Genomic DNA, 12,768 nt, shown 5'->3' on the forward strand with positions numbered 1-12,768 from the left:
ATGGACATGGTAGTCGACTAGTCACTTAGGGTATGTCTACACTACCACCCTAGTTCGAACTAGGGCGGTAATGTAGGCAACCGGAGTTGCAAATGAAGCCCGGGATTTGAATTTCCTGGGCTTCATTTGCATAAAGCCGGGTGCCGCCATTTTTAAATGTCCGCTAGTGCGGACTCCGTGCCGCGCGGCTACACGTGGCACAGACTAGGTAGTTCGGACTAGGCTTCCTAGTCCAAACTACCGTTACTCCTCGTGAAACGATGGCGTCGTGAAAAATGACGGCGCCCGGCTTTATGCAAATGAAGCCCAGGAAATTCAAATCCCGGGCTTCATTTGCAACTCCAGTTGCCTACATTACCACCCTAGTTCGAACTAGGGTGGTAGTGTAGACATACCCTAAGTGACTAGTCAACTACCATGTCAAGTAGTCCTTCACATCCCTAGTGGGTGGGGATAGACTATGAAGCATCTTGAAAGTGCATATAAGTAGCTTTTCTGTGATAAGGGTGGGAACTAGTGGAGGGCTGTAGAGTAGGGTGATGTGGCCAAAACATTTATTTTTCTCGTTTCAACTTGACTGACAGGGCAGGAGACAGACAGGGCAGGAGACTGATGTCTGTTCTCTTCTGACTTTGTTCTCAATCTCCATGCTCTTCATGGCTCTGCTCCAGGAAAGTTTGGTGCTGGGTCTCTCCCTTGGTCATACCTGCTGTTGCCATGTGCTCCCCCGAGCATGCTCCCCGGAAATTTAAAAGGGTGTGCAGGCCCCCCGCTGCTACCACTGGAAGCACAGTAGGGCTGCAGCAGCCTCCTGCCCACTTGCTCTGCGTGGCTGTTGGCATGTCCCTACAGCCTTGGGCAGGGGTGGTATCTCTGTGAGCTGCCCTTACCCCAAGTACCCTGCGGTCAATGGCAGCTATGGCATGGTGGCTACAGGCAGCAGCCCGTTGAGACCCCCTTGTCCCCACCACACCCCCTGCTTAATAGCTGCTGCCACAGGGGAGTGCCCCAGGTAAGTGCTGCACCCTCCACCCCTCCCAAACTCCCTTCTAGAGCCTGCATCCCTGTACCCCTTCCCACACCCAATCTCTCTCCCAGACTCTGCACCCCAATTCCCCGCCTCAGCGCAGAGCCTGTGCACAGCACCCAAACTTTGTCCCACAGCCCACACCCCAGATCCTCTCAGTCACGTGGGGGAAGTGTGGGGGCTCTGGGCACCACCAAACTTTCTCCAACCTACTGTCTCTGCGCAGCATGCAGAGCCCCTAGCACGCCACCCGTGTGACACAGCAGGGAAGCCACATTAGACCCGCCAAACCCAGCCGGCTCGGGCCAGACACCGTTCAGCACGCGCGGGCTAGTCTGCATCGCGCTGCGCGGCGGGCCGCCCCTGGCCTGGGCGCAAGGACAATGCTGGTTCAGGGTAGCAGGGGAAAGGGCCCGCTGTCGCTAAGGCGGCGGGCTGCTCGCAGAACCGCCAGGGGCTTCCACCGTCCGCACTTCCAGCCTGATCCCGAGCGAGGAGACTCTCGAGCCCCCTCTGGCGAGCACCTGACGGCGGCCGAGTCTGTCAGCCGAAAACGAAAGCGCTGCCGCGGCCTTTACAGCGGGGAGGGGCATGCCCGGGGAAGGAAGCGCTCCGTGAGGCGAGCGGTAGAGCCGCCCCGGGACAGCCAGGCTGGCTGTGATGCGGGGGGGCGGGCAGGCTCGGCCTGAGGAGGAGGTGGCCTAGGCCAGGCGGGGAGGGACTATGCGAGGAGGCCGCTGCTGACGGGGAGCGAATCCCATGGGGCCCGGACTGCGCCACAGCCGTGTGGGCGGGATACGCGCCTCACCTCTGTCTGGTGTTTGGGCCGTTATGACCGTTGGGGACCACGTGACTGTGCCGGCCTGCGTGATTCCCGGCACGCTTTTCTCCCCAGGACCTAGAGGGTAACCCTCACTAGAAACTCTTTTTCCCAGCAGGCTGTGCGCTGACGCATGCGCTTGGAGATTAGGGCGAGGGGCCCCGCTGTACCAGATGGAACTACATTTCCCATGAGGCTTCCCGCGGCGCCTGCGTGTTAGTGCCTGGCGCTCGGGCCATTTAAATGTGTGTGAGGGAGACTGTGAAATGGCTGCGCAGGTCGCTGCGGTTCGCGCCGTATCCCGGGGCCCAGAGGAGTCGCCCCCGCTGTCCTCGGGGGAGCGGCCTGGCCGGCCCCGGGGGAGCGGCAGGAGGCGGCGGGCACCCGCTGGAGAGCCTGTCGGCGGCAAGCGGGTCAAGCTGAGCCAGCCCCTCCTGGTGGGGCCCAGCCCGGCGGAGCCAATGCCTCCGGCCGCCCTGCCCGGCCTGCCCCCGGCCGCAGCCGCGGGGCTCTTCACCTTCTCGCCCCTCAGCCTGCCGCAGGGGCCTCCGCACCAGGAGCGGCACCATCACCACCGCCACCGCCCGGCTGCGGACTCGGAGCCCGGCCACCCCGCCGGCGCCAAGCCGCACAAGGGGAAGCGGGGGAGTCCCGGGGACGGGGCAGCGGGGCGGCCCAGCAAGCGAGGTGAGGTGGCGGGCGAGGGCCCGGCGGGGGGGGGGGGAGGCTTGAGGCGCCCCTGGGGCTGTCACCCCGAGCAACGCCTTCGCGTGGCTGCGTGCGCGTGCGGGACACGCCGCTTCCTGCCCCAGGCAGGGCTCTGCGGGCCGCAGGCTCAGCCGCTCCTGGGGGTGGGAGCAGCGTTTGGCCCTTGCCTCGCCCCCAGTCCTTCACAGACCGGAGGTGCCGGGTCTGAAGCCTCTCTCCGCCGGCAGCTCTGCAAGCCCCGTCCTCGGGGACGGACAGGCGGCTGTGGAGCAAGCCCATGTTGTACCCCGGCTGCGTAGTGCCTAGCTAGCCTATTGCCTGGCGTGGGGGAAGTGGACTAGACGAGCGTGTACGCCTAAAGGGGCTGGTCTCTCCCAATATTGCAGTCCCTCTAACTGGTGTATAAGCGAGGGAAAAGTCATAGTTTCAAACAAGAAGAGGGATCTTATTTAAAGAAACTTAAAAGATTGTACTGGCATAATTACTAGTCGCAGCCTCACGTCAACGTTGTGAAACTGAAACCCCAGTTAACACAGCAAGAGTGGATTTTTCTGCTATCCATCTGTAAAGTTTTAGTACTGGCATGTTTGGGAACCCGGGGGCATGGTGGTGTTATGCCTCTTCTAGAGTTAGGCTCTATTGCTTCTGGCTTCCTTTAAAAAAAAATCACAATATTTAGGCAGTAGGGAAGGCTTAACTGTTGAGAGAAAATGGGGCTCTAATTACAACTTTACCACTCCATGTCTTATTTTCATACTACTTGATATAAAAACTAAAGCCAGACTTGACTAAAATAATGGTATATTTATTCAGTTATGAAAGAGAGATGTTCTTGATGAGAAGAAAATCATCACTCCAGTTAAATGTCTAAATGTTTAACCAGCTCTTAAATATCTCCAGAGAGGAAGATTCCACAACCTCCCCAGACAACTTATTCTAGTCTCTAACCACCCTGACAGGAACTTTTCCTAATGTCCAACCTAAACCTCCCTTGCTGCAGTTTAAGACCATTGCTTCTTCTCTTTGACCTCTGAGGATAGGACAACCACTTTTCTCCTTCCCCTTTTTAGATACCCGAAAACCGATATCATGTCCCCCCTGTCTTCTCCTTTCCAAACTAAACAAGCCCAATTCTTTCAGTCTTCCTTCATCAGTCATGTTCTCTACCCCTTTAATCATTCTTTTTGCTCTTCTCTGGGTCTTTTCCACATCTTCCTTGAAATGTGATGCTCAGAACTGGGCACAATACTCTGAGACCTAATCAGCGTAGAGTGGAAGAATGACTTTTCATGTCTTGCTCACAACACTCCTGTTAATGCAGGTTGAGCTAATATGCTAAAAAGAGTGGATGTTGGGTGGCCAGTGACTGGTAAGCGTGGATTTTGGAGGCTAATCCAATGTGTCACCAGTACTGCAACGTCAACATCGACACGCTGCTTTTTTTTTTCATGGCTGTGAAACTGGTAGGGCCCTAATCATAAACCTGATGTGTTTAGTTCAACATAGGTTTCCTCCTTTCAGCTGTTTTGAAAATTCCCTTTACTTTAGGCTGAGCTGATGACTGACTATGGCTATCAGTAACACATCTCCTTGAAGACACTTACCTTGAACTGATGTTAGGCTACATTAGTGTACCAAACTTCAAGTTGCCACATTAACAAGTTCAAAATAATGCAATATTTCTAATCACCTAGTGGTGCTATATTTCCTCTTGACATTAGGAGCATAGCACCAAAACCATAATCTAATTTTTAAATGCTCCTAAATTCACTGAGGTGTGTGGAGAATTTTTTGCGCTATATGTAAATGGGCAGTCTTCACTAAACTCCCCACTTCAGACTAAACGTTCTACATGACTCGATTAAGTATCACCACAAAGCCGCAAGGCTGTTTTTGTCTACTACCAAATGCACTGTTAACTAGGGATTTAAAAGGCTAACTGGTAACGTTAGGCCTACCTAGTAACTGGTTTAACTGGCCCGGGGTAGTCCAGGCCACCATAGCTGGGCTGGTAGTACAATGGGTCTGAGGCTCTGACATTGAGGGACAGGGGACATGATGGCTGGGGTATAATGATAAATGGTATAATTTTAATTAACCAGTTAACTCTTCCAACAGATATATCTCTACTTCCACTATAATAGTGAGATTCTATACCATACTGAGCAAAGGTAAAGTGCAGCAGTTAATAAGATTAACTTGATGTGTCTGCTGTTGATAAAGACTGAAAATTAGTTGATGTGGTAGTCAATGGAAATTTTTAAATGTAAAATACAGCCCTTTGCTTAGGTATTCTTAGAGCATCCTAATGCTATAATAAAACACCTACATATTCAATAAAGTGTGTGTTAAAGTTTAACAATTAAAATGCAACTTCAGGAGTATTTCAGTGTTTACTTTTAAGTGACTAATAAGTAGACTTTATTTTCCTCATTCCTCAGTTTTTGTTGGCTTAATCTCTTACAACCTTCAGTTGGCTCACCTTAAACTGGCAAGTATCTGAACCTTTTTAGGGGAAAGATTCTTACTTTTTGGTCTTGAAAGACAAGGGAGGCCTGGGAAAGCTCCCCTGCTGGATGTATTCCAGACTTTGCATATGACATGATGGATCCATTTGCTTTTAAGCTTTCCTTTAACTGGGTAAGCTTCAGGACCCACTCTCTACCTCTTCATAGAAGCAGAGCCTTGTGGTCAGTTGCCCTGGGCACCCAGGGCCAGTGCTGACTCCCAAGGAGTCCCAGTTTCAATGAGCTCCTGTCTTGTGAACACTCCGGTTTACTGTTTCTCTCCAAGGATGTGTGTGTTGAAGCACATAACACACAGGCTTTGTAAAAGTACTCTGAATTGTGGAGCATTCTTTGAGCTTATGTCTGTCTTTTTAAAGGAGTCCAAGGTCTTTCACTATTGCCAGCTTTCTGCTTCTGCTTTCTTCTCCCTGTTTCTAAAATGGCCAGGCAGAGACCAATTTTTTTGTAGTCTCCTGTCAGTTTTCAGGTGGCATTGTAACAAAGCAACAGATCACCTGGGCAGACTGATCCTTAAGAAAGGTAGCCAGCTTTTTGTACAAGGGATTTAATGATACTCCATTGTCAGTCCTGTGCCCCTACCCCTTGGAATCTCAATCCAACATGGATCAAAAAAATACATGAGTCTTGTCTGCCTTCTCTGAATTTGAAATTATGAACTCCATGTTTATAGTCTAACCAATCTACAAACTGGAATTCATACATTGTACATAAATGAGTTCCCCATTTCATCACAAAGGGGTTTTATTTCTCTGAAATTAGAGAAATGCAAATTATATTACTCAACACCTTCTATCCAGATCTAATCCTCATGACTTTTCACAGGTAGCATTGCCAGTTCATTAATGGACACACTGAAACAGAACATTCACAAAAGTATGTGTAGTAGATACAGAAAGAGAACTCTGTCTTCTGACTGAGGTCCTGTGCTTTGGATACGAGAGATGCTCTAAATCCTGAATAGTGAATTGCATTATATGACTTATGTCATAGCTCAGTAAGGCTGTGTCTACACAGCAGCGTTATTTCAGAATAATTGATGGCATTCTGAAATAACATAGTCTGCATCTAAACCCAAGCAGTTATTTTCACATAATGTCAAAAGAATGTTGAGCTGGAGGACTGCTTACTCGACTCCTGTAACACTCGTATGAGGAGTAAGGGAAGTCAGAAGAAGAGTGCTCTCTCTTGAAATAACTTGTGTTGATAGCCTATTTCAACTTTTGGTGCTGTTTTGACTTAAGCTACGCAATTAGTGTAGCTTGAGTTTAGTCCTGCTGTGTAGTTGTGCCCTAATTGAGTAAACACATTCATTGTAAAACACACATTTACAAAGACCTCACTGTCCGTGGTAGCTGTTACTACAATAAAGCTGAATGATCAGAACAAATCTTTATTGAATTATATTCTGGAAGGCCTATAGAATGGATGACCACTTGTCTGGTGGCTGTATTATGGCTCCTTGTTCGTTACGGAAGTCATGGATTCTTTAACTTTGCGTGATTTCTGTGTTTGGCCCCAGGGCTGCTCAAGCAGCTGGTTCTGGGGACAGCCTGACTGGCTTGTGCTAAGGATGTAAAAAGAGTAGTCACCTCAGGCAGCAAGGGGGGGATAGGGAGCAGGAGCTGGCTTAAAAGCCAGTTGTCTCCTCTTCTCTCTTCTTCCCCCCCCCCTCCCTCCCACACCATCCCTGCAGTGAGGGGCACCAGGAGAGGCAGAGGCGCAGCGGGGAACCTGGCACAAGCGGGGACTGCTGCTGCACCTTTGCCTCTTAAATGTAGCTTGACTTCAGTAATCGATATGCCCCCTAACCCCCCCTCCCCCATTGACTAATCGGGTAGTCAGTAGAAATGATGTCACTACTGGATTAGCTGATTAATTGAAATGTAATATCCCTAGTTCATGCTTGAGTGATTGCACAGCCAGCTTGATTAGGCCCTGGGGGAAGCCATATTAGATTGCCCTGCACCCCCCTCCCTCCACAGCAGCATACCCTCTGGGGTGCTTCTCCCCACAGATTTGCTCAAGGGTATTTATCATATAAGTCATGGAGAGATCATGGGCCATAAATTTGCATTTACTGTCCATGGCCTTTCCCTGACTTTTACTAAAATACCTGTGACTAAATCATAGCTTTATTTATAGTAGTGGCTTGAGAGGTTAAAAAAACCAACAACTTGGTTCTGACAGGTTTGACTGATGTAAGGAACACTGCAAATGACAATCTGTTCTCCATCTATAATGTTGGAACAACTTCACTTGTTAGTAAGGAACTATGTTAAAGTTAAGCATAACTAGCAATGTCACAAGATTGATATTTCAGGGATTCAAAGATAGTTATATAAACTTAATATTAAACCTAGATTAATTTTTTGCTTTTACTGGTTTTACTCATTTAAACCAAGGGAATTCAGTACTAGTTTAAGGACTGTAATGCAAATTTCAAACATCAGTTTTAGTCTACCTAAGAATAGCACTAAAATGCTAGAGTGTAGGCTTCAGAAGGTTCTACAGAAACTGTTAACTATTTTGTGTTAAGAACTTGTTTTCTAAACTTGCCAAGGCAGGACTGCTTTAAAAGTAGTGTGTGTGAATTTATAACTGTTTTTCCTGCTTGCCAATCATATTTATAGAAGTTTTCTTTTTATTTGGGGCACTAATTGTATTTAACTTTCAGTACTGCAAGCAAATCGACTGGGAATACAAATGAGTTTGTGAAGTCAATGAAAGTCTTGCTGTGAAAGCCCTGTGCTGTTACCATAGCTAACATATTTTCCATGTTATCTTCCTGTCAGAACACTTTCAGCAGCAGACTGAGCTTACCATACCACTTAAGCAGGACATTTGCTTAAGTATAATTGCTGTGTTATTTGCATTGTTGATGTAGAATGACAAGTCACTCTGACTTCAGGCAGTATAAAATATGATCTGTTTTGGGGAATTCCTTGACTCTCTTTTTTTTTTTTTTTTTTATAAGTCAGATAACTACGTGTTCTGATCATTCCCCTCCATTACACAAATTATATACACATCACCATTGCTATTTACTCCATCTTGATGTTTGAGCTACTTTGGTACAATAATAAAGGACTTGGCTGATTTGCTTGCTAACTTGTGCACCCTGCCTCCCCACCTCTTCTCTCCCCCCCCCCCCCCATGCAGATAATAAAGTGGGCAGGCAAAAGCAGCTCTTTACAAGCAGTCCCATTAATAGATCATAAGTTAGGCTAATATTTTTTAGTCACAGATAAAGATGTTCAGAGGCCAGTGACCTGTCCCTGACTTTTAGTAAATAGCTGTACTAAAATGGGAAAGAGATGGAGTGACTGGGAGCACTGGGTGTCCCAACACCCGAGGGAGCTTAGAACTGCCAGGGTCTTCCTGTCCCTTCCTTGGTGGGCTACTTTCCACTATCCATGGTGGCTGGGAGCTTTGGGGGCTTGCTGCCTCAGGTGGTGGGGTACCTTTAACTCACTGCTCCTTCAGGAAGCTGTGGGACCCTGTGTCTTCCAGCTGCTGTGGCAGAAGTGGTGAGCAGTCAAATTCCACTGATGAAAATGGTAGCCTTATTCATAAGTGTCCCCTGTAAGCTGTGTGGTTGGGCAGCCACTCAGGAGAGATTCAGTGATGCACAGCTTATTAGCAGAGCATCACAGCTAGATTTTTCTACTATTAATGCACATTCTCTCACCCTGGTGCACGTAAAAATTAATCCTGCACATGGAAAAAATCTGCACGTGGATGGAAAGATTAGCACTGAACTAGCTGTATTAACTGTAATCAATGGAAAAATTTACCTGGGAACTTATGATTCAACCCTCAGAATTGAATCTGGCAAACATAAGAATTCAAAAATCTTGCCAAATATCATGCTCCTTGTGACACCCATGCATTTTCACAGTCTTATCACACAACTGTAGCTCTGCAGGATTCTCAGGCATCCAGTGTAACTGGACAACAGCTGCAGTTCCTCTTGCTAGTCACAAGAGGCAGCTATGCCACATCTGGAGGAGAAAATGGTGGTAAGTGGGTGGGGCCAGGGATGGGATTGAGACTAAATAGAGAAAGTGATAGGTTCTGAAGAGGGATAAGTAGTATAGGACTGAGAAGGGATGGGGGCAGGGAGAGGGTGGCTGCTTCTGCACTTTCCCACATTCTGAGTTCCACGTTACTATGGTCTACCTATCATAGCAGCCTTGGGTGGTACCAGGCATGCATGCTCCACTACAAGTTGCTTTTAGCTCAAGTGTGGGGCATATGTGAAGATCATATGGTGTTAGATACTAATAGCCCATGTGGGAAACAATATGTGGTCATGTAACAAGACTATATTGTATATGCACAATTGAGGGGTGAATTGAAGCTGTACAAAAATAGCACTAATTCTTGCATTCCCTACTTAGTTGGTGTTAACATCACAACCAACATCTTAATGTACGGCAGGGAGCTGGCAGTACTCACATTATCTGAGACAGAATCTTGGGGGACCCACTATCTTAATATTGGTTGTGATAAAATAAATGTAGGCCTCTATAGGAACCATTTCCAGGTTAGCACTTAATTTCAATAGGCTCTGGCTCATAATGGATCAGATATTTACGGGTATCTTGGATGCCAGGCCATTGCTGGTGAGCGGCATAGCCTTCCACCAGTTGGAGTCCAGCAAGCTTAGTAAGAATTAAAAAATATTCCTATCTAATGGGCTTTGACATCTGTATGAAATGAGTTTGGATCTGAATTTCAGGCCTACATCCCTTACCACACAGCTTTGAAGTAACTGGCATTCAGCAGTGAGATCAAGACCTGAAGTGATTGCAAGAAGTCATTCAGTTCCCCTCTAGCCCCCTACATACAATGTGGAATTTTTGTACAATGGGAATATTAACATCAGAACATAGTAACTTGCTGGCAAAATATTACATTTAGAGAATGGTCTGTATTTTGGACTCCAGCTATTGCATTTCAGATGAGCATTTTCTTATATTGAAAGTAGACTACTGAAGTGTGTGAAGCTTCTTTAAAAAGAAAAGATTTTCCTTGTGTAATTTGGGCTCATTTGCAGTTTCTCCACATTGCTGCCAGGTGTTCCCACAAGCTTTTTTGGCTTTGAAGACTTTGATTTAAAAGAGAAAATTATGGAACTGACTAGACTTGGTCAGAACTTTCTTGCTTTAAGCGTTTGTGTTTCTAAATACTATTGTGAACTACTATATTTATTTTTAACCATGTTAGAGTGGTAATAGGCGTTTTCTTCACCCTTCTGTCCTGCCCCCAAAGTGGCAAGGTGCACAAGCAGGCCTACTATGCAAAACAAAACTTACAAGATTAGGATCTAAAGGTTTAACTCCTACCCAACAGTTGCTGCTTCCATTTTGTGTGTGTGTGTGTGTGTGTGTGTGTGTGTGTGTGTGTGTGTGTACGTACACACGTTGTGGAGCCACTAGTCTTTCGAGGTTTGTTATTTGTTGTGTTAAGCACTTAAGATGGCTCCTATTCTTAAATGCACTTAAAATGTAAAGTATTTAAATTAAAGATGAATTACAGGTATCTTTTATAACAAGTGTTCCAGTTTCTGATTCTGCCAAAATTCCTTAATTCAAAATTATTTTGTTTAGAAACTCAATGTTACTACTTTGTTTGTTAGATACATGCCAATCCAAAAGCAGACCTGCTAATTTAACCCAACCAATGTGAAACCTGCTAATTATCAGAAAAAGGTGGCTTTAGGAAATGTGGCGTTTTTCTTAATTGTCTTTTGGATAAATCTGCTCTAACTTTAAATTCTAATCTTTTTGTTACCAGAAACTCCAGATGAAAATGGCAAAACCCAGCGAATTGACAGTCTTATTATGAAGAAGATAAAGAAAAAAAAGAAAAAGAAACACCGGGAAGATATGAGGGGGAAACGCCTTAAAATGTACAACAAAGAAGTACAAACAGTTTGTGCTGGACTTACTCGTATCAACAAAGAGTTTCTGACTCAAGGACAGAGTGATAACACACAAGTGAACAAGGAATCCTTTAGGTATCTGAAGGATGAGCAGCTGTGCCGATTAAATTTGGGAATGCAGGAATATCGGGTGCCCCAGGGAGTACAGACACCATTTATGACTCACCAAGAGCACTCTGTTCGTAGCAGCTTCTTGAAAACTGGCACTAAATTTAGTAACTTTATTCATGAAGAACATCAGTCTAATGGTGGTGCTTTGGTCCTTCATGCTTACATGGATGAACTCTCATTTTTGACTCCAGTGGAGATGGAGAGATTTGCAGAAGAATTTCTTGCACTCTCATTTAGTGAAAATGAGAAAAATGCAGCCTACTATGCTTTAGCCATAGTACATGGGGCAGCTGCATATTTGCCAGACTTCCTGGATTATTTTGCTTTTAATTTCCCAAACACTCCAGTGAAAATGGAAATTCTGGGAAAAAAGGACATAGAAACAACAACTATTTCAAATTTTCACACTCAGGTAATGTAGACATTCTTAAATGTATGAAGATTCTAAGATTTAGTTTCTGGATTGACACTGATGGGCAAGAGATGAGGAATGATAAAATTCATGACCTTTGTGTCTTGAAGCCTCTTCTCCCCACCTACTGAGACAGATTATAGTATTTGTCCAGTATTTGTACCAGATTATCATCCCTATCCCATATTTGGGAGAGCTCCATCTTTTGAATTCGTGACAGGAAGTTTTAAAATTTGAATCCCCATTCTAGAGCCAACTCACTAAAACAGAGACCTCTGTACTAAGCTATTCTGTCCCTAGCTGGCTGGCTGCTAGATCTCTCTCCTTTTGAATAGATCCAGTGCCTGCCTCCTCTATTGCTCCTAGTTTCCACAAGCAACAACAACAAAAAATTAGACTTCAGAAGATCTTCTGCCAAACATAGTAGCAGTAAAATCAGCTAGTCTTGTCAGCTTTGAGCTGCTGCTTGTGATGCAGAGTTTCTCTAGAAATATTCTGCTGGCAAGAAAAAGCCTTCAACTCTCTAATCACCTGTATGTGTAAACACTCAAGCTAAGATAAATATACTATGTTTTAGTTTGTCCGTTCAATAATTCAAATGGTAAGAGTGAGGACCACCATATTTCGGTATACAGCTTCCTCTTAGCATAACTTAAAAGCAACATAAGGGTTCATTTGTGCCAGCAAACCAGGCTGTGCCTGGAATGGGACTGCTTCTCATAAAACCAAACAGACAATCACCAAATCAAGTACTGTCCTCAAAATTGACATGACTGAGCAAATGTTGAAGGACCAAGCCAAAAAAACCTGGAATGGGATTGCTTGTCAAGTCTTACGTAAGAGGCAAAACAGAGCCCTACTCTACATTTCTCTGTTTTGGCACAACTAAATCAATGCTTCAGGTTCTAGAAGAAAAGCTTAATGCAAACTATATTGACATTAGCTTTTTTGTTAAAACATAGCAAATAAGAGTTGATAGGGATGAAGAAAGACACTTGATGGAATTAGTGCATTTTTTTAACAGGAAAACAACTAAATGAAGACATTAACAGTTTATTTAAGAACTCTAAAAACACTTTATAAACACTTTCTGAAAAATAGTCCTTTAAATAAAGCACATGCCCTTATTTTATAAAATAAAAAGGGCACTTAATTACGTGAATAATTCTGGGTAAATCTGCTAGTTTATATATAATGTAGTGATTGTTTATACAG

At 45.4% G+C, this 12,768-nt stretch overlaps 1 protein-coding gene across 2 annotated transcripts in view; it reads left to right on the forward strand.

The window, feature by feature from the left end:
- The first annotated feature begins 1,981 nt into the window (after positions 1–1,981).
- Positions 1,982–12,768, forward strand: part of RSBN1 (round spermatid basic protein 1) — a 52,816-nt gene continuing 42,029 nt past the window's right edge. The window contains exons 1-2 of one of the 2 annotated variants that reach the window (XM_075910291.2): positions 1,982–2,534; positions 10,883–11,553. In XM_075910291.2, coding sequence (XP_075766406.1) covers positions 2,114–2,534; positions 10,883–11,553 — 1,092 coding nt within the window. In that variant the 5' untranslated portion in view covers positions 1,982–2,113. The remainder of the gene's footprint in view (positions 2,535–10,882; positions 11,554–12,768) is intronic. The other variant, XM_075910290.2, reaches the window with a different exon arrangement.

This window comes from Pelodiscus sinensis, chromosome 27 (genome assembly GCF_052426305.1).
Source record: "Pelodiscus sinensis isolate ZL-2025 chromosome 27, ASM5242630v1, whole genome shotgun sequence".
NCBI lineage: Eukaryota > Metazoa > Chordata > Testudines > Trionychidae > Pelodiscus > Pelodiscus sinensis.